Source organism: Pongo pygmaeus, chromosome 2, assembly GCF_028885625.2.
Source record: "Pongo pygmaeus isolate AG05252 chromosome 2, NHGRI_mPonPyg2-v2.0_pri, whole genome shotgun sequence".
In the NCBI taxonomy this organism is placed as follows: Eukaryota; Metazoa; Chordata; class Mammalia; order Primates; family Hominidae; genus Pongo; species Pongo pygmaeus.
In genome coordinates this window covers 797,668-820,083 of record NC_085930.1, presented here as the reverse complement: position 1 = coordinate 820,083, position 22,416 = coordinate 797,668, and the positions used below count along the sequence as shown (strand labels likewise).

Here is a 22,416-nt window from a genome sequence, read left to right as displayed (position 1 = left end):
CAGAAGAGTTTTCAGTGACTCCTGTATTATCTATGCAGTATTTTCCCACTTCTTTGTCTCTTTCTAGAAAAATTCTATGAGAACAGATAATTGATTTACATGTCTACCAAGCAAATATGCCCTTTGCATACCAACTAGCTTACCATCCATGATCTAAGTTACATTTTTTCTTTAAAGAGTCCTTTTACAGCCAAAAAATTTACATGGGCTATTTAAATATGAAATATGAATATTTCAAATAAGTATATTACATTTTATTTCCTAATGGATACTCATTAATGTTACTCTACATGTACTCCAAAGAAAAATCTGAACATGTTACCATCATTTTCAAAATCCTTCAATAGTTTTTTTCTGTAAATTGGGGTAAATAACACAACCTTGAACTACACTCCAAGGTTCGTTGACAGCCTCCCCATGCTGGCCTCACTGAACACATCTGACCCTTCTTTGCTTTCTCTGTTTGCATACCAGTCACATTTATCATTTATTGTTTCTCCATGATCAAGTATCTCTGATAATCTAGGTCCTCCCATGATGAAGGTCTGTTGGATGCAAATGTCCACAGACTTCACTTTGTTAGAAATAAAGGCTCCTGAATGACTCACGCCAGAACTACTGAAACAGAATCCACATTTTGACAACATCACTGGGAAAGTCATAGGCATCATGGTTTAAGAAGCGCAGATATGGGACACCTTACAGTGTGGTGTCTGTGTTTTTCGATTTGCTCTCCTGTTCAGCTATGCCTAATAAGGTTTCCCATGAGACTTTAGCTTACAATAGGGGAACGAGATTTATGTCTAAAATTTGAGCTATAATTTGCATGGGGAAGACAACTGTATTTGGGTTTGGCTCCTGAAGGGAACTGGAAACTTTGACCTTGTTAAAATTATGTCTTGATTACTTTGGGGAAGTCCATCCTAATCAAAACACTAAGAGTAGATTTCACATGTGAACTAAAACTTGCACAAACATGCCAAAAGTGCCACCTGTGGTGGTAAATAGTGGCATAAGTACTATGTCAATGGCTACAACTGGAAGTGTCTACAATGAAATGATGGTTATGATTCCAGAAGTTTGTACTGCCATTTGAGACAACCTGCACTTCTCATACATGACCAAATCCACAGTGCTCACTAGAACAGCACTGATTTGTCCTACCCCTAGGGAGTCCTCTGGCACTCTTATGAGAATTTTGGTTTTCTGCTCCTTCATCTTCTGGCAAAAATACAGAGTTGTACAATTGAATGATTCTATGTTCAATTCAAATTTATATTAACAACATATTCCTGAGAATGGGAAAAGAAACATCCAAAAAGAATGAATATGCAATGAATTACTACCTGTGTTGTTGGTGTTCCTGTGTTGTTATATTTTATTTCTGTTTTAGAAAGCCTAATGTTTTTTATTTTAAAATTTTTTTTTTAGAGTCTTGCTCTGTCACCCAGGCTGGAGTGTAATGGTGCTCTCTTGGCTCACTGCAACCTCTAGCTCCCAGGTTCAAAAGATTCTCCTGCCTCAGCCTCCCGAGTAGCTGGGATTATCAGGCACACACCACCACACCCAGCTAATTTTGTATTTTTAGTAGAGACGGGATTTCACCATGTTGACCAGGCTGGTCTCGAACTCCTGACCTCTGGTCATCCACCCGCCTCGGCCTCCCAAAGTGCTGGGATTAGAGGCGTGAGCCACTGCACCTGGCCAGAGAGCCTAATAGTTTTAAAGGATGTCCACAATTTCTTTCAAAATATGGGTAAGGAAGAAATAATTTCTATAATTTTCATTATGCTTCATAGAAATGTTAAAAGTGCTATTTATTTCATTACAATTTTACATTGGGTACACAATCTGTCTAAATAACCAGGCTGAAATTAGACAACAAATATTGGGTTATCTTTATATTTTAGTTTCATGACTATAATATGGATAGGGTAAATAGTTATAAGACTAAATTGTTATTTTAATGATATTTTAGTATTTTGTTAACCTTATAATGATTTTATAAGATAACTTCTGGTGAACTAGTACATTAAATAATTAGAACTGGGTTTAAAGATTCAGATCATAATGATTCTTAGAATTATTTCCAATTTTTCTGATACAAATACCCATTCTTTTACTTAATTACATTCTCTGATTAAAACTTTTAAGGTGAGTCACTTACATATTAACCCTTGTATCCTTATACCCATTTTGACAATAATTTGACAGTTCACACTGTAAATGTTTTTGCTGTGGATGAAAGATGCGTTAGGTGGAGTCCTAGTATTTCTGCCTTGGCTGACTTTGCAAAGAAAATCTGCCTTTGTTCCTGTACTATTTTCTCCCTCTTTCTGCATATTCCAAATGTAGAATCGGTGTGTTTCATTGGCTATCCTAGATCATGTCTCTTCACTCTAGAAGCAAGAAGAATGGGAAAATGAGTTTCTAGTTCTTTGGCTTTTAGAACAGTAGGTAACCTCTGACAGCCGCCAAGACTTGGGTGGCAAAAAAGAGGATAAGATTTTGGCCATCTTATAAAGGATGCATATCCACTTTGTTACCTCTCTTAATATAATTTCCTTAAGTTTATTTTCTTGTCGTTCTTTTTTTTACTTGTCTAATCTCCAATGGATACATCATTTTTAACTATGTCTTTGACTACCACAATGATTCCAAGTAATTATTTCTATTAAGCTATAGTAGGTTCACATTACTGATTGGATGTCACCTAATTGGTCACATGATGCTCACTCCAAAAACTTGCCAGTGCAACTGAGTTCCCATCCTCAATGTTTAATGACCACCTACCCAGTCACCAAGTGACTTTTCCCTCCTTCATTAACCACTTTTTTTCTCACCAAATATGTCACAGAATACTAGGGACTCTACATTCTGAATTCTTTTGAATCTATTTTTTGTCTTACTGTCTCTTGCAATGACATCACATGGACTAGACCCTTAACATGCTTTTGAATCGCTTTGAGGGTATTTTCAAAATGCAGATCCCTAGACTCTGTTTCTGAAATAATTTCCACATTAAAACCTCGCAATCTGTATTTTTCATAGAAAAAACACTCCTAGATGATTCTCATGTGTAATCTGATTTGGGATCACCTTGACTTTAGTAACAAGTTTTTAGTTAATATCCATGAGTCAGTTTCCCCTTCCTGTAGCACATTTTCTACACTATCAATCACTAAATTAAAAAATGTTATGATGCCATTTCCCAACTTAAAATATTTGGTGCATGCCTATTATGGAAGAGTGAAGTTTAAGATTTTTCACATGGCATTCATTTTATTTATTTTTAATCCAAAATCTTCAAAATCCTTTTCCATTAACATTGCATCCATGTACCAGACACAGGATTTTTCTGCCACATTCCATAGTGCCCACACAAATTTAGCACATGTAGAGAATCCATCTTTTTAATCTAAATCTGTTAATTCCTGAAAAATTGTTAAATTAAAATTTATCATTTTTTATTTCTTTAATTCCTCAAATGTATATTCATCAACTATAGCACTGATAAATAAACTTAGGAAATCTCTGATGATTGTACAGTTTATTTCAACACCTCTTCTTCCATTTGAACTCATAATGCCACCGCAAATTTTCTTTTACATTTATTGCATTTTATTTTAGAGGAAATGCAGTGATGACACGGAAGAGGAAAATGCAACATTACTGACAGAATTTGTTCTCACAGCATTTTTATATCAACGACAGTGGAAAATACCCCTGTTCCTGGCATTCTTGGTAATATATCTCATCACCATCATGGGGAATCTTGGTCTGATTTTTCTCATCTGGAAAGACCCTCACCTTCATATTTCAATGTACTTATTCTTTGGGAGTTTAGCTTTTGTGGATACTTGGTTATCATCCACAGTGACTCCGAAGATGCTGATCAACTTCTTAGCTAAGAGTAAGATGATATCTCTCTCTGAATGCATGAAACAATTTTTTTCCCTTGCAATCAGTGTAACCACAGAATGTTTTCTCTTGGCAACAATGGTATATGATCACTATGCAGACATATGCAAACCTTTACTTTATCCAGTCATTATGACCAATGAACTATGCATCCGGCTATTTGTCTTGTCATTTCTAGGTGGCCTACTTCATGCTTTAATCCATGAAGGTTTTTTATTCAGACTAACTTTCTGTAACTCCAACATGATCCAACATTTTTACTGTGACATTATCCCATTGTTAAAGATTTCATGTACTGATTCTTGTATTAATTTTCTATTTTTTTTATTTTCTCAGGTTCAATTCAAGTTTTAACCATTGGGATTGTTTTTGTATCTTATATGTTTGTTCTCCTTACAATCTTAAAAAAGAAGTCTAACAAAAGCATAAGGGAAGCCTTTTCACCTGTGGAGCCCATTGCGTACCTCTCTCTTTATGTTATGGCCCCCTTCTCTTCATGTATGTGGGCCCTGCAGCTCCACAAGCAGATAATCAAGATATGATGGAGTCTCTATTTTACCCTATCATTGTGCCTTTGTTAAACCATATTATCTACAGCCTGAGAAATAAGCAAGTAATAGGTTCACTCACAAAAATGTTAAAATAAAATACTTACATTTCATACTTATCTCTCTTCTCTATTCAATAAAATAGTTACAAAATTATGCTAGTTAGAGGTACCTAAGTTTTTGCCAACTTTCAAATTTTTTTGTAATTATAACTGTCCTAGCACTCTAATGACTTAACATGTTAGAACCTAATTAACTAATTACAATATTCCTATATGTTATGCAAAAGCATTAAAGAAATTTTAATTATGTCATAATGACAGCAGAAAGCAAATAAAAATATTTTACAGTATTGTATGTTAATCAATGCATCTTTATCAATGTATTAAATGCTAAAATTTCTAGTTCATCTGATAAGGACTTGAGTATGATGCTTTTGATACTATTACAACTATATTGCCTGAGACGCCCATCACATTTAACTCATAGTGGAGGCAAATTTGTGTTTGTGTGAAGAGAAGTAAATCCCAATAATTCTGCTAGCCCTCAAAAGGACTTTCATTTCACTTTTGGGAAAGGGTGAATTCCACTTCTTGTATGAAATCAACTTACATTTCAAGTAAAGAAATAAACTGAAATTGAAACACAATTGGAAATAAAATGAGAAAGGTGTTAACAGGTGTAAGAGAATGCTGTTAACTCATTGTGCTTATATGAGCAGGAAAAGAAAAGCTGCCCCTAACTTTCTATGTTTGCTTCTAACTTCCTTTCTAGCATGTTTATGTTTTAGACAATCTGAAACTCTTCCCTAATTCAGAAAATTAAAAGCTTAAATAGAAGAACTAATATGAAGTAGGCATAGAGAAGAAAAGATAAGTGGCATAATGGGAAGAAAATGGTCTTAATCTTCCTAGAAAAAAAATGAAGCTACTAAGATTTTTTAAAGAATAAGTCATAATACAAGGTTACTGGAATGTGTTCTTGACAACCAGGTGCTTTAAAATCACATCACCAAAGTTCAAATAATGTTAAGATGATATGACATCACAGTGCCCAGTGAGTAGAGGGAAAAAGATGAACATGAGAAAGAGTTTGGATATTTTCTGCCTCAAAAAGTCTTTGATTGTTAGCCTTCTTCACACTTCATACTCTTGAAGTATATGAGTTATTCATCGACCATTCCACTCTGTCGAAAGATGAAGATGTTTAGACACCAAAATTCCTTTCACATTCTTATTGATACCACTGAGGCCCTTACCCTAACAACTATTCACATATTGTTTTGGAAACCTCTAGTTACTTATTTCCTCCATCCTCTAGCACTCACTTACTTCCGCAACATTGCTGTCAGATTGTTTTTTGCAAACAAAACTCTAATGAGTTATATCTCTTTCAGTGCCTCTTGTTAGATTGTCATTGATACCTGATTATATGCATATATGTTTCAGGTATCAATATCTATGCACATGTTTATTTTTTATGTGTATGTAGGGTCATGTAATATATATACATAGATACATATATAGTTAAAATATGAATGTAGTGGCACTAGAATTTAGTGGTTATTTGAGGAGATGGTGATTTATTTTGCAACACGAGACTGCATGTGGTTTGGGGCTTTTTGAAGGGGCAAGAGAGGAGATGAAGGTTCTTTTTTTTAATTATACTTTAAGTTCTAGGGTACATGTGCACAATGTGCAGGTTTGTTACATATGTATACATGTGCCATGCTGGAGTGCTGCACCCATTAACTCGTCATTTAACATTAGGTATATCTCCTAATGCAATCCCTCCCCCCTCCCCCCACCCCACGACAGGCCCCAGAGTGTGATGTTCCCTTCCTGTGTCCATGTGTTCTCATTGTTCAGTTCCCACCTATGAGTGAGAACATGTGAGATGAAGGCTCTTATAAGGTGAATGCAGAAGGAATGCAAAAAGAAATATTTTATTGGTTAAAGTGAAGCACTAGCATTATTTCACTCCAGTGAAAAGTCCCTAGTTAGGGGTGAGCTGGCATTTTCTGGTTGTTTAAATTTAACTTTTGTTTTACCTTTTACACTGAATTGCATTTCTGTTTGCTTAGGAACCCACTGCTGGAGCCACTTCAGCCTAAGGAAGTTTTACTTAATTATATTAACTATTTTTTCCCTTTTGGTCAGCCTCCCTCTCAGTTATGAATTATTGACAGAAACTCAAGCACACAGGCCACTTTTTCTGGTTTATCTCTGTCTCAGCATAGAACTCATAAGTTACAATTTCTAGTCTCTTAAGGCAGCTTCTTTTTCAGTTATTTTTATTTATTTATTTTATTTTATTTATTTTCTTTTTTTGCCATTCTAATCATAGTGAGAAAACCTGGCATACTTTGATGGCTATAAGACTACTGAGAAAATACAGCATACCAGGAAGATTACAATGACGACTATCACAAGGAAAATAACAAGGTACTGGTATACTCAATAGCCAAAGTGCCAATGAACCAAACCAACAGAAATAAACCAAATTAAAAGAAAAGGTTAATGGTTATGACAACCTATGAATTTAGTACTCAACATGGATTGACCGGAATGTTTTACAAATAGTACTTCTAATCTTGCCTTACAGAAATGGTTCTTCCTTTTGTGTTTACAAGACTGCATGACAGACCAGTGAATTATTGAGGAAATATTATGGGATGGCTTCTAGAAGATTATTTGTTATTTTCTCAGCTTTTGGTGTGTTTTCCTGGAAGATTGAAGAGTGGATCTTTTTTTTTTTTTCTGTGAGGCAGAGTCTTACTCTGTCTGTCGCCCAGGCTGGAGTGCGGTGGCGCGATCTCGACTCACTGCAAGCTCTGCCTCCCGGGCTCACGCCATTCTCCTGCCTCAGCCTCCCGAGTAGCTGGGACTACAGGCGCCCGCCACCATGCCAGGCTAATTTTTTTGTATTTTTAATAGAGACGGGGTTTCACTGTGTTAGCCAGGATGGTCTCGATCTTCTGACCTCGTGATCCGCCCGCCTCGGCCTCCCAAAGTGCTGGGATTACAGGCGTGAGCCACCGCGCCCAGCCAAGGGGTGGATCTTTATTATCTGTTTTAGTTGCCTAGCATTTGGCTTCAGCTACAGGCTTCACCAGGTTCCAGTACCATTTGAATAAATTGGTGAAATTCAGAGAGTCCTGGATCATATGATCCAAGAAGGATTCTAAGTTCTACAGGAAATTTCTGGGACTTTTATTTGGGACAGGGACATTTTTCATTATTGCTTGGAGCTCAGACATTGACCAAGGTGTAAACGTGGTTAAAGAAGGAAGACCTGGTTGATCTGAGGAATTGACCTAATGAGGCATTTGTCTAGTTTCCTTTTATTCTCAGGGGTGAAAAGGTAACTAAGCAAGAGGCTTAGTACATTTGGAGTTAACAGGCAGGCGATAATAAAGAGAAATATAGATGAAACTGACTTTGCAAAAATTTAGACAGAAAAATCTCACCTGGGAAAATCATGATAGTGAATCTGACATAGGATAAGTAGTGCTTCTAATATCCAAGCTGCCCTTCTTCATTCATGGGTGTAGGCCAAACTAACTTTGAGAGCAATTTAGTTTAAGTTTGACTTTGAAACAAAGAGCATAACAGTCCTTACTAAAAACAAACCCCCTCCTTCCTTGGGGACCAGACCACATTGGAAAAACTAACAAATTATCACAAGATTAGAAACTGTAGCTCAAGAGCCATGCAGCCAGAAGCCACAGGATTCCTAATCTGCCCAATTACTCCTATGGATATCATTACTATTGTCAAATCCGAGTTTGGTGTTCAAGGTATATTTTTAGACCCTGTATTCTGATGAACTAGCAGGCACCACTTTGACTTGTAGACCAGCTCGTCTGGACTCACCTCAAGAGGACAGCTTTGACTCCCTATAACTTCATCCCTAAACCAACCAATCAGCATTTTCCATTTCCTTGCCCCTGCCCAACACCTATCTTTAAAACGATCAACTATCTTTAAAAACTAACAACTGTCTTTAAAAAAGCACTAGCCTCTGAATTTTCGGAGAGGCTGTTTGAGTAATAATAAAACTCTAGTCTCCCATTTAGCCGGCTCTATGACTATTAAACTCTTTCACTATTATAATTCCTCTGTCTTGATAATTGACTCTCTGTGGGTAGAAGTCAAGAAGATCCCAGTGGGCGGTTCCATAGAGAGAAGGAGCAGTTGGAGTTGTCAGTCAAAGACTTACACCTGGACTCTGGAAAAATATATATATATTAATTGAATAGGATGATAGAATGGCTATATTAAGACATAGTGACAGCACCAACTAAGCGGCAATACACTGCAAGATTGTCTTTATTTTACCTTTTTCTTCCCCCTGACCTTTTCCTAGTAAAACCCCTTATTTCTCGTCAGATATAAGTTTACCTGGAAGATATATGTCTGGAATTTGAGGTTCAGTTTGCATGAGGAGGACAATTTTACTTGGGGCTGGCTTCTGAAGGGAATCTAGATCTTTGGCCTTATTAAAACCAGGTTTTGACTAGCTGAGATCACACTATACTAATCACAGCATTCAGAGCATCCAATTTTATAAAGTGAAGTTTGCATAAGATGTCAAAAGTGTCGTGTGGAATAGAGTTTAATTTCAATTGTTAAAAGCAAGAATTGGCTTACAGTGACTTAATATTTATGATTCTGAAGTCCATAGTACACTGTAGGATGACCTGCATTTCTTTATTATTATTATTATTATTATTATTATTATTATTATTATTATTATACTTTAGGCTCTATGGTACATGTGCGCAACGTGCAGGTAAGTTACATACGTATACATGTGCCATGCTGGTGCGCTGCACCCACCAACTCGTCATCTAGCATTAGGTATATCTCCCAATGCTATCCCTCCCCCCTCCCCCCACCCCACAACAGTCCCCAAAGTGTGATGTTTCCCTTCCTGTGTCCATGTGTTCTCATTGTTCAATTCCCACCTATGAGTGAGAATATGCGGTGTTTGGTTTTTTGTTCTTGCGATAGTTTACTGAGAATGATGATTTCCAATTTCATCCATGTCCCTACAAAGGACATGAACTCATCATTTTTTATGGCTGCATAGTATTCCATGGTATATACCCAAAGGACCTGCATTTCTTATACACATCTAAATCCACAATGCCCAGTTGCAGATCTTCACTTTCTCCTACAGGGAATCCTAAGGTGCTCTTAGGGATGCTCCAGTTCTCTACACCTTCCTGTCCCGGCACAGTGGAGATATACAATTGATGAACCCTTGTGTTGAACCCACATAGAGCCAAGTTTATATAAACATTTTTCTGAGATTGGAAATGAAGTCTCCAAAATGAATCAGTGTACAAAGAATTGCTACCTGTGTTATTATCAGTTCTGTACTATTATGTATTTTTCTCTGCTTTAGAAAGCCAAACTCTTTCAAAGGATCTCCATAATTTCCTATGATATTGGTAAAAGAGAAATGATTTTATAATATCTGTTATTCTTCTTAAAGTTTAAAATGCAATGTAATTCATAATAATTTTAGATTTGATATAGAGCATGCGAAAATTATAGACAAATTAAAAAAGAGTAAATAATCTTCATGTTTTATTATCATGACTAAAATCTAGATAAGCAAAATTCTTGATAAATGAGTTTTTATAATGATGATTTATTAGCTTGTTATCCCAACTATAATCACTTTGTATGATAGGTTCTGGTTAAGTAGAATTTTTATTTTTTATACGGAGTTTCACTTTTGTTGCCCAGGCTGGAGTGCAATGGCACGATCTCGGCTCACTGCAACCTCCACCTCCCAGGTTCAAGCGATTCTCCTGCCTCAGCCTCCTGAGTAGCTGGGATTACAGGTGCACACCACCACTCCTGGCTAATTTTTTGTATTTTTAGTAGAGATGGGGTTTCACCATGGCCAGGCTGGTCTTGAACTTCTGACCTCAGGTGATCCACACGCATCAGCCTCCCAGAGTGCTGGGATTACAGGTGTGAGCCACCATCCCTGGCCAAAGTAGAATGTGATATGGTTTAAAACTCAGTTTAAACTTTCCTTTCATTATGGTTTTTATATAAAAAAGCTTTCTGATGATTCTGATATAAATGTACATTCTGTGTAATCACACATTCTGATTAAAATTTTAAGATCTGTCAATTAAACATTAACTTCTCTATAACTTCTGACAATAATTTAAATATTTTATATATAGATACATATATACAGCAGTATGTAGAGATACACACATTTTTATTGAGCATTTTATATATGAATATTAATACATATATATATATATCAGAAAACATACTTTCCCTAACTTATTCAGCACTTACAAATTTAAAAGTATTCCAGTAAAAACTTTTGAGAAGTGTTCATTATTTTGTGATTCAGGATTGTGTGGAAGAAAATGTTTTCCATATAAAAATTTACTTAAAATTGGAATTGCTGCCATTTGTTCTTTATATTATTTGTATCAGGATTCAGTCTTTGGCTGATTTCTTTCTGCAAAAAAACAAAAACAAAAACAAAAAACTGGAAGGAGAATAAAGTACTCTCAAAACCAGCAAAGTTTCTTGGGAAATTTACTTTTAATTACTTTAATAACAAAGGAAGATCAAAATTTAAATATGAACTAAACTTTCAGTTTCAATATTTTCATGAACAGTGGGAAATTTGTAAGTAAAATTTCAAGTCCAAGACTATCACACACGAATTCCACAGGAAAAATAAACTTTTAATTTTTTATAAAAGACTCTCAGAGCTCTAGCTGGTGTTGATGAACACTAGGGTCAATGCACACATCCAAACAAAACTTCTGAGTCTTTGCTTCTATTTTGCCTTAATGAATCTCTGATACTTCCTCTCTTTCTATTTTGTGACTTGTCTTTTTTGCACTTACCCGTCTATGACTTCATGATTCTCTACCTATCTATCCTTCCTCCTTCTTGTTTTATTTGACCCACACAAATCTCCGTTTCTGCTTTTCCTGTCCCTTTTCTCCTCTCAACATCTTCCTCTTCTCTCCTCTCAATCTGTCTATCTTTTCTCTTGAGAACTTTTCAATATTCTACAGGAGAAAAAATATTAAATTAGTCTACGAGCAGCAGACAAATGCTAAGTGTTCACATTTCTTTGAGTACTCTATCTCATTCCCACAGTATTGTGCTACTTGTTTCCCATTCACTTCTTATTTGATGATGTTTATTCTATTACTTAAGGAAAATTGCTCTCACTAAACCCATTAAAAATTTCTTAATTTCTACATGCAGTGATTTCCATTAAGCCAGCATAGTACTTGTACAAAACCAACACAAAGACCAATGGAAAAGAGTAGAAAACTCAGAAAGACAGTCACACACTTACGACCATCTGACCTTCAAGTTCAACATAAACATGCAGTGGTTAGAGGATTCTGTAGTCAATATGGCAATAGGATAACTGGCTAGCCTGAAGCAGAAGGACAAATCTGAACACTTACCTTTCAACATATACAAAAACTTACTCAAGGTGGATTAAGTTTTTAAATGTAAGACCTCATACTATAAATATCCTAGAAGAAACCCTAGGAAATACCCCTCTTAATGTTGGCCTTGGTAAAGAATTTTTGGTTAAGTCCACAAAATCAATTGCAACAAAAACAAAACTTGACAAGTGGGACCTAATTAAAGAACTTTTGCACAGCAAAAGAAACTATCAATAGAGAAAAAAAACAACCTACATAAAGGGAGAAAATATTTGCAAACTGTGTATCCAACAAAGGTCTAATATCTACAATCTATAAGGAACTTAAATCAATGAGAATAAATAAATAAATACTTCCATTAAGAAATGAGCAAATATGACAGATACTTCTTAAAAGAAGTCATACAAGTGGTCAACAAACATATGAAAAAATGCTCATTATCGCTACTCATCAGAGAAAATGGAAATCAAAACCACAATGAGATACCATCTCACACCAGTCAAAAAAAAAAAGTAAAAAAAGAAAAAAAAAGGACAGATGTTGGAGAAGCTGCAGAGAAAGGGAACACATATATACTGTTGGTGGGAATGTAAATTACTTCAGCCACTGTGGAAAGCAGTCTGTAAATTTTTCAAAGAACTTGAAACAGAGCTACCATTTGACCCAGCGATACCATTACTAGCAATCCTATTACTATATCCAAAGAAAATTAGGTCATTATACCATCATTTTTTTTTCTTGCTATACTTCTCTTTTCTCAGTATACTCTCTAATAGATAAATAATTCATAACTATGCCCTCATCTACTCTAATGACACCCAAATTATTTTTTTATTTCTATTGCTCTAGTAATATTATATTACTAATACTAACCAACTCATCTCGATGTTCAAGGCGTGTTCACGCTACACACTTGTCAATGCATCTGAATTCTCAGTCTCTATTTTGGATGACTATCTACTCACATAGTGACTCCTTTTTCCTTCAGTGAATACTACTTTCCTATCAAATATGGGGCTAAATATTTGCATCCTAGTGATGCTACATTCTGAATGCCTTACAATATCCTAGTGATGCTACATTCCGAATGCCTTAAATCTCTTTCTTCATCCTCCTCATTATTTCCAGCATTATGTTACACAAGTAGATGGGAATATAATTTAATTTTGTGTAAAGCCAGTAACTATGTATGCATATTATACTGCTTAGTGCACCCTTCTGAAGAGTTTTCAGTGACTCCTGTGTTATTTATTGATATGGTTTGGCTCTGTGTTCTGTGTTTCTGTGTTCTCCCCCAAATCTGATATCAAATTGTAATCTTCATGTGTCAGATAAGGGACCTGATGGGAGGTGATTGCATGGGAGCAGATTTCCCCCTTAGTGTTCTTGTGATAGTGAGTGAGTTCTCACGAGCCCTAGCAGTTTAAAAGTGTGTGGCACTTCTCTCTTTGCTCACTCTCTCTACTTCTCTGCCATGGTAAGACGTGCTTGCTTCCCGTTCACTTTCTGCCATGATTGTAAGTTTCCTGGGGCCTCCTAGCCATGCTTCCTGTGCAGCCTATGGAACTGTGAGTCAATTAAATCTCTTTTCTTCATAAAGTACCCAGTCTCAGGTAGTTTTTTATAGCAGTATGAGAATGAACTAATACAAAAAATTAGTACCAAAGAGTGGGGCACTGCTATAAAGATACCTGAAAATGAGGAAGCAACTTTGGAACTGGGTAACAGGCAGAGTTTGGAACAGTTTGGAGGACTCAGAAGAAGACAGTAAGATGAAGGAAAGTTTGGTACTTCCTAGAGACTTGTTGAATGGTTTTGACCAAAATGCTGATAGTGATGTGGACAATGAAATCCAGGCTGAGATAGTCAGATGGAGATGAGAAACTTATTAGGAACTGGAGTAAAGGTCACTCTTGCTATGCTTTAGCAAAGTGAGTGGTGGCATTTTCCCCTTGTCCTAGAGATCTGTGGAACTTTGAACTTGAGAGAGATGATTTAGGATACCTGGGAGAAGAAATTTCTAAGCAACAGAGCATTAAAGATGTTTTGTTACCTGACTGTTTCTAAAAGTGTATGATTATACGTGTGAACAAAGAGATTTTCTGAAACAGGAACTTATCTTTAAAAGGGAAGCAGAGCATAAAAGTCTGGAAAATGTGTAGCCTGGCCATGTGGCAGAAAAGAAAAACCCATTTTCTGGGGAGAAATTTAAACCTGCTGCAGAAATTTGCATAAGTAACAAGGATCCAAATATTAATAGCCAAGACAGTACAGAAAATGTCGGCAGGGCATTTCTGCGATCTTCATGGCAGCTCATCCCATCACAGGCCAAGAAGCCTAGGAGGGAAAAATGGTTTCATGGGCTGGGCCCAGGGCCCCTCTGTTCTTTGCAGCCTTTGGACATGGCACCCTGCATCCTATGTGCTCCAGCTGCAGTTGTAGCTAAAAAGGGTCAAGGTAGAGCTTGAGTTGTTGCTTCAGAGGGTGCAAGCCCCAAGCCTTGATGGCTTCCCTGTGGCCTGTGGGTGTGCAGAAGGAAAGAATTTGGGAACCTCTGCCTAGATTTCAGAGGATGCATGGAAACACCTGGATGTTCAGGAAGAAGTCTGCTGTAGGGGCAGAGCCCTCATGGAGAACCTCTACTAGGGCTGTGCGAAGGGGAAATGTGAGGTTGGAGTCCTCACACAGAGTCCCCACTGGGGCACTGCCTAGTGGAACTGTAAGAAGAGGGCCACTGTCCTCCAGATGCCAGAATGGTAGATCCACTGACAGCTTGCACTGTGTGCCTGGAAAAACCGCAGGCACTAAATGCCAGGCCATTTTGATTTGCATTTCTCTGATGATCAGGGATATTAACCACCTTTTCATATACCTGCTTACCATTTGTACGTCTTCTTTTGAGAAATATCTATTCAAATATTTTACCCTTTATTTGATCAGATTATTAGATTCTTTCCTATAAAGGGGTTGGGGTTCCTTATATATTCTGGTTATTAATCCACTGTCAGGTAGGTAGTTTACAACTATTTTCTCCTATTCTGTGGGTTGTCTCTTCATTTTGTTGATTGTATCCTTTGTTGTGCAGAAGTTTTTTAACTCGATGCAATCCCATTTGTCCATGTCTTCTTTGGTTGTCTATTTTTGTAGGGTATTGCTCAAGAAATCTTAGCCCAGAACAATGTCCTGGAGACTTCCCTCAATGTTTTCTTGTAGAAGTTTCATAGTCTGAGCTATTAGATTGAAGCTTTTTATTCATTTTGATTTTATTTTTTGATATGGTGAGATATAAGGGTCTAGTTTTATTCCTTTGCATATGGATATCTAGTTTTCTCAGCACTATTTATCGATGAGACTCTTTCCCCAATGTATGTTCTTGGAACCTTTGTTAAAAATGACTTCACTGTAGATGTGTGGATTTGTTTCTCATTCTTTATTCTGTTCCATTGGTCTATGTGTCTCTTCTCATGTCAGAAAAATTCTAGGGCACCTCCCACTGCAGTCCTTGTCTTTATTTTTCATTGGCTCATCCATTGACTTTTGTCTGATAAGATTTCCCAGCAGATTTTAGCATAATATGGCAGAACTAGATATATGTCTAAAATTTGAGCTGCAATTTTCATGGGGAAGACAACTGTATTTGGGTTTGTCTCCTAAAGGGCATCAGAAACTTTGGCCTTATTAAAATTATGTTTTGATTACCTTAGACAAGCTTATACTAATCAAAGCACTAAGAGTAAATTTCACATTTAACTAAAGTTTATACAAACATGACAGAAGTGTCATCTGTGGTGGTAAATAGTGCATAAAATATTATTTCATTTGTTAAAACTAGAAGTGTTTACATGAAATAGTGTTTATGATTCCAGAAGTTAAACGCCATTGGGGACAATCTGGACTTCTCATATATGTCCAAATCCACAATACACAGGAGAACAACTTCAGTTTGTTCCACAGGGAATCCCTTGGCACTCTTATGAGAATTTCAGTTTTCCATTCAGTCGTCTTCTGGCAAAAGTACAGAGTTGTGCAGTTGAATGACTCTTCTGTTTAATTCAAATTTATATAAACAGCAGTTTCCTGAGCTTGGGGAAAGAAGCCTCCAAAAAGAATGAATAGGCAATGAATTGCTACCTGTGTTATTGGCATTCCCGTGCAATTGTATTTTTTCTGTTTTAGAAAGCCTAATGGTTTTAGAGGATCTCCTAAATTTCTTTCAAAATATGGGTAAGAACAAATATCTATAATTTTCATTATGCTTTGTAGAAATGTTGAAAATGCTATTTAACTTACCATAATTTTAGATTGGGTATACAAGCTGTCAAAATAGCCAGGTTGAAATTAGATAACTATTACTGGCTTATCTCTATATTTTAGTTTCATGACTATGATATGGATAGAATAAATAGTTGTAAGATAACATTGTTCCTTTAATGATATTTTATTTTGTTGTTAACCTTATTATGACTTTATATGACAACTTGTGGTGAACTAGGACATTAAACAATTGAAACTGGTTTTGAGCATAATGATTCTAAGAATTATTTCAGACTATTCTGATAGAAATACTCATTCTTTCTCATTAATCACATTCTTAGGCTAAAACTCTTAAAGTCAGTCACTTAAAAATTAACTCTTGTATTCTTATCCCCACTTCTGGGTGTAATTTGATAACTCACACTGTCAAATGAAGGATGCATTCAGTGGATTCATTGTATTGCTGCCATGGCTGAGTTTACAACTAAAATCCACTTTTGATCCTGTCTTTTTTTTCTTCTTTTATCCATATTCTAAATGTAGGATCAGTGGGTTTCATTGCCATCCTAGATAATTATTTCTTCACTCTAGAGGCAAGAAGAATGGGAAAATGAGTTTCTAGTTTTTTTGGCTTCCATAGCAGTAGGTAACCTCTGACAGCCCCCAAGACATGGGTGTCAAAAAAGAGGATTAGATCTTGGCCATCTTATAAAGAACGTATAGTCACTTTGTACATCATTCCTAATGATGCTTTCAAATAATACAATGATTTCAAGTAATTATTTCTATTAAGTTCGAATAGGACCATATTACTGATTGAATCTTACCTAGTTGTTCAGATGTGATGCTCACTCCAAAAACTTGTCAGCAATTCGAGTTCTAATCCCCAATGTTTAATGTCCATCTACCTGGTCACCAAGTGACTTCTCTCTCTTTCACTGATGATGTATTTCATACCAAATATGTCACAGAAACTAGAGACTCTACATTCTGAATTCTTTTGAATCTATTTATTTGTCTTACCATCTCTTCCAATATCATATCACACAGGGACTAGACACTACACATGCATATCAATCGCCTTGAGGGTATTTGTAAAATACAGATTCCTAGACCTCATTCTTGAAATAATCAATTTGTACATTAAAACCTCAAAATCTGTATTTTTCATGAAGAAACTCTCCCAGATGATTATCATGTGTAATCTAATTTGGGATCCCCTTGACCTTAGTATCAAGTTTCTAATTAGGATTCCTGAATCAGTTTCTCCTTCCCGCAGCACACTTTTTACACTATCAAGAACTAAATTTTTAAAATATACTATGATGGGCTGGGTGCAGTGGCTCATGCCTGTAATCCCAGCACTTTGGGAGGAGCTGAGATCATGCCATTGCACTCCAGCCTGGGCAACAAGAGCAAAGCTCTATCTCAAAAAAAAAAAATATATATATATACATATATTTTATATATATATGTATATATATATATGCCATTTCCCATTTTAAAATATTTGGTGCATGTTTATCATGTGAAGAATAAAGTTTGAGATTCTTCACATTACATTATTCCATTTTTAACACAGGCCTTTCAAATATCTTTTTTCCTTCACCCTACATCCATGCCCCAGACAGAAGGTTTTTCTGTTACATTCAGTAGAGTCCACAAAAAATTAGTACATTTGGATAATGCATCTTTTTTAATCTCAACATGTTATTTCCTACACAATTTTCAAACCAAAATGTATTATTTTTCCATGTATTTAAATGCTCAAATATAGGGTGCATCAATTAGAGTACTGATAAAAAAATTAAGAGGGCTCTGATAATTACATAGTTTATTTCAACACTTCTTCCCCAATTTCAACTCACAACTCCATTCCAAGTGTTCCTTTACATTTGTTTCATTTTTTAGAGGACATGCAGTGAGGACATGGAGGAGGAAAATACAACATTGCTGACAGAGTTTGTTCTCACAGGATTTTTATATCAACCACAGTGGAAAATATCCCTCTTCCTGGCATTCTTGGTAATTTACCTCATCACCATCATGGGGAATCTTGGTCTAATTGTTCTCATCTGGAAAGACCCTCATCTTCATATCCCAATGTACTTATTCCTTGGGAGTTTGGCCTTTGTGGATACTTGGTTATCATCCACAGTGACTCCAAAGATGCTGATCAACTTCTTAGCTAAGAGTAAGATGATATCTCTCTCTGAATGCAAGATACAATTTTTTTCCTTTGCAATTGGTGTAACCACAGAATGTTTTCTCTTGGCAACAATGGCGTATGATCGCTCTGTAGCCATATGCAAACCTTTACTTTATCCAGCCATTATGACCAACGGACTATGCATCCAGCTATTAGTCTTGTCATTTATAGGTGGCCTTCTTCATGCTTTAATCCATGAAGTTTTTTTATTCAGATTAACATTCTGTAATTCCAACATAATACAACACTTTTACTGTGACATTATCCCATTGTTAAAGATTTCCTGTACTGATTCTTCTATTAACTTTCTAATGGTTTTTATTTTCGCAGGTTCTGTTCAAGTTTTTACCATTGGAACTATTCTTATATCTTATACACTTGTCCTCCTTATAATCTTAAAAAATAAGTCTGTCAAAGGGATACAAAAAGCTGTCTCCACCTGTGGAGCTCATCTCTTATGTGTATCTTTATACTATGGCCCCCTCGCCTTCATGTATGTGGGCTCTGCATCCCCACAGGCTGATGACCAAGATATGATGGAGTCTCTATTTTACACTGTCATAGTTCCTTTATTAAATCCCATGATCTACAGCCTGAGAAACAAACAAGTAATAGATGCATTCACAAAAATGTTCAAAAGAAATGTTTAGATCTCATATAATCTCTGTTCTCTATTTACTAAAATTTTCCCAAGATTGTTCAAGTTAAAGGTATCTATGTTTTGCCAGCATTCAAAGATTTTGCAAAGTCCTAGCACTTTAAGGACCTAAGGTGTTAGTATCTAGTAAACTAATAAATACACTCCTAATGTTATTCAATAGCATTTAAAAATTTTTAGTCATGTTCATATCATAATCAAATAATGTCAGCAGAAAGCAAATAAAAATATTTTACAGTGTTGTGTGTTATTCAATGTGGCTTTATAAATGCATTAAATGCTAAGATAGTCTATGTCATCTGATAAGGACTTGAGTATGATGATTTTGATACTAATACAACTATATTACCCGAGACACTCAACACATTTAACTCTGTTGTGAAGGTAGATTTGTGTTTTGGTGAACATAGGTAAATCCCAAGAATTCTGCTAGCCATCAAGTGATCTTTTATTCCACTTCATTGAGAAGGAGTGAATTCTACTTCTTGTAGAAAATCAACTCACATATCAGGTAAAGAAATAAACAAAAATGGAAATGGAATGAGGAGAAAAACTGAGAAGGGAGCTAACAGTGAAGATATTGCCAAAGCCTAAAAGGGTACTCTTTATGTAGTGTGCTTGCAAAAGTAAGAAGAGGTAAGTTGCCTCTAACTTTCTACAATGGTTTCTAATGCCTTTTCCAGCTGTGACTGTATGTAGATAATCTGAAAACTCCCTTAATTCAGAAAATTAAAAGATGAAATAGAAGAACTAAGTTGAAGTAGGCATCGAGAAGAAAAGATAAATGGCATAATAAGAACAAAATGGCCTTAATCTTCCCAGAAAAAAAAAATGAAGCTATGGGATTTTTAATATTCAGTGATGTTGCCAGATTATTGGAATGTTTTATTGACAACCAGAGACTTTAAATTTGTATTACCACAGTTCAAATAATGATCAGATGATCTGACATCATAGTGCCTAGTGAGTGGAGGGAAAGAACATGAAAATGAGGAAGTTTGTACATTCTGCCTCAAAAAGTCCTTGCGTGTTAGCCTTCTTCAAACCTCATACTCTTGAAGTACATGAGTCATCCATCTAGCAGTCCACTCTGCCCTTCATCTTTCACCACTGAAATTTCGTTTACATTCTCACTGATACCATGAGGCCTTTACCTAAAAACTACTCATGTATTGTTTTGCAAATCTCTAGTTACTTATTTTCTCCATTCTTCTAGTACTCATTCATTCCCTTAACATTACCATCAGATTGGTTTTTTGCTAACAGAACTCTAATATTTGTATAGCTCTTCAGTTTCTTTTGTTGGACTGTCATTGTTACCAAATTATATGCATATATGGTTTAGGTATCTATATCTCTGTGTGTGTAAACATACATTTTTTATGTGTATGTATAGTCATCTAATATATGTACGTATACACATGTATAGTTAAAGTAGTGGCATTGGAATTCAGAGTTTATTTGAGGAAACTAATTTATTTGGTACCACCAGACTGCAGGTGCTTTAGTGCTTTCCTGAAGAGGAAAGAAAAGAGGCTGTTATAGGGTAAATGAGAAAGTAAGGCAAAAAGAAATATTTTATTGGCTGAAGTGAAGCAGTGGCATGATTTGGATCATTCCAATGGAATGTTAATAGTTAGAGGTGAGTTGGTGGTTGTTTTAAGTTAATTTTTGTTTTACCATTTACACTGAGTTGGATTTCTGTTTGCTTAGTCAGGAACCCACTTTGCTGCACCAACCTCAGCCCAATATCCTTTTATTTAACCATTTTAACTATTTTTTCCCTTTTGGTTAGGCTCCCAATTATGGGATATTGACTAAAACTTAGGCACATGGGCCACTTTCTGTGATGAGCACAGCTGGTTTAGCTTTGTGTCAACGTGGAACTCATGTCATAATGTCCGGTCTCTTGCACAAGTGTTTCTTTTACTATTTTTTCTTTGTTGTTGTCATTCTAATCACAGTGAGGAAACCTGGCATATTGTGATGGCTATGAACTCGCATTTAAGACTCTTGAGAGACTACAGCACACCAGGAAGATTGCAATGATAATAGTCACAATGATAGTCCCAAAAGAATGGGGGTATACTCCATAGCCAAAGTATGCACGAACCAACTGAAATAAACCAAATAAAAACAAAAGATCAATGGATCAATCTATAAACTTAGTATCTGAGCCCTGAGGGCAGTTATTTGAGAAGACTTTTAAATTTAAGCTCAAAGCATCTTTAGATGATGAAATAAAGTGGCAGTTGCAATATGATAATTTTTCTAGTTTGCAGTCTGAATGTCTCTGTTTACATCATTGGTCAACTACCTGAGCAGCCAAGTCAGCTACATTCATGAAGATTGTCCTCTATAGTTTACATCCAGTTGCCCAGCCCTAGCTTGTAGGGCTTCAGGAATAGGGCAATTTATAGGTAGATAATAAAACCTCAATGACAACAGACAGAACAAGAATTTAACAAGGGTTGCACTATACTTTTCTACTGAAACATTATTTTTTCCTCTACAGCTCCCTTCATTTCTACCAAACATAATTATAGAAAGACTAATTTCTTTACAAAATTAGTCTACTCTCATTAAACTTCAACTGAGTATTTACATAAGTGCAGTAAAAATCATGACAGATCATCTCTTTTTAATTTGGCCAAGTTAGGACCTTTAATAAATAATCTCATATTAGACTTTAATAGCCTCTCCAGGCTATGATGTCATGCAAGGACATACCATCTGTCTTGACCTGCAATATCCATAGATTTAGGTGAATTCCCTTATACTCAAAAGAGGTCCTAAAAAGATTTTTCAGTTTCCCAGGCCTTCTAGAAAGTGCCTTCCTCTCAGTCAGTAAGGCTGGAAAGCTGTGAGCAGATATCAGGCCAGTTTTTCTTGAGAACCTTTCTGTAGTTTGATTTGATGGATCCATTCAAATCTCACGTTGAAATCTGAGTCAAATGTTGGAGGTGAAACAGAATAGATGTGTGTGGATCAAGGGCTGGAATTCCTAATGAATGGTAATGCCATTCTCATGATAATTGATGAGTTCTCACATTCTTTGTTCCCCTGATTGCTTTAATTGGACAATACTTCTCAATTTCACATATTATATAAGCCTCATTAGCTTAACATCTCTCTTTTTGTAATAGATAATGCAAATTCTCTTTCGACATTCTAGAGGCTCATCTGGGAAATTTCAAGGTTAATTGAGGTCAAAAAAGATTTAATTTACAGTTTTATTTTGGGAAGTTTGTTAAAAATATCAAATGATTTAAATAATTAGTTAAGTATAGGCACTGGTCATTGTGAAAGAATACTAAGGATACACCATTTTATAATTTGTAGAAGCATGTTTCTTCACAGAACA

At 35.8% G+C, this 22,416-nt stretch overlaps 1 protein-coding gene and 1 pseudogene across 1 annotated transcript; both read left to right on the top strand.

Moving 5' to 3' along the window:
- The first annotated feature begins 3,603 nt into the window (after positions 1 to 3,603).
- On the top strand, positions 3,604 to 4,567 carry LOC129033305 (olfactory receptor 5H6-like; annotated as a pseudogene).
- An 8,867-nt stretch (positions 4,568 to 13,434) lies between these two features.
- On the top strand, positions 13,435 to 19,044 carry LOC129033302 (olfactory receptor 5H14-like). Its single transcript, XM_054481583.1, has 2 exons — positions 13,435 to 13,499; positions 18,097 to 19,044. Exons 1-2 carry the CDS (start codon positions 13,443 to 13,445, stop codon positions 19,042 to 19,044), a joined length of 1,005 nt encoding a protein of 334 aa, XP_054337558.1. The 5' UTR covers positions 13,435 to 13,442.
- Positions 19,045 to 22,416: the final 3,372 nt, after the last annotated feature.

Bases quoted from the DNA above. Each gene is read 5' to 3' on its own strand.
- LOC129033302 (XM_054481583.1), top strand. From the start codon at position 13,443: ATGATTGTAAGTTTCCTGGGGCCTCCTAGCCATGCTTCCTGTGCAGCC. The intron at 13,500-18,096 runs GTGAGTCAATTA...TTCATTTTTTAG, and splicing joins CCTGTGCAGCCTATGGAACT to AGGACATGCAGTGAGGACAT.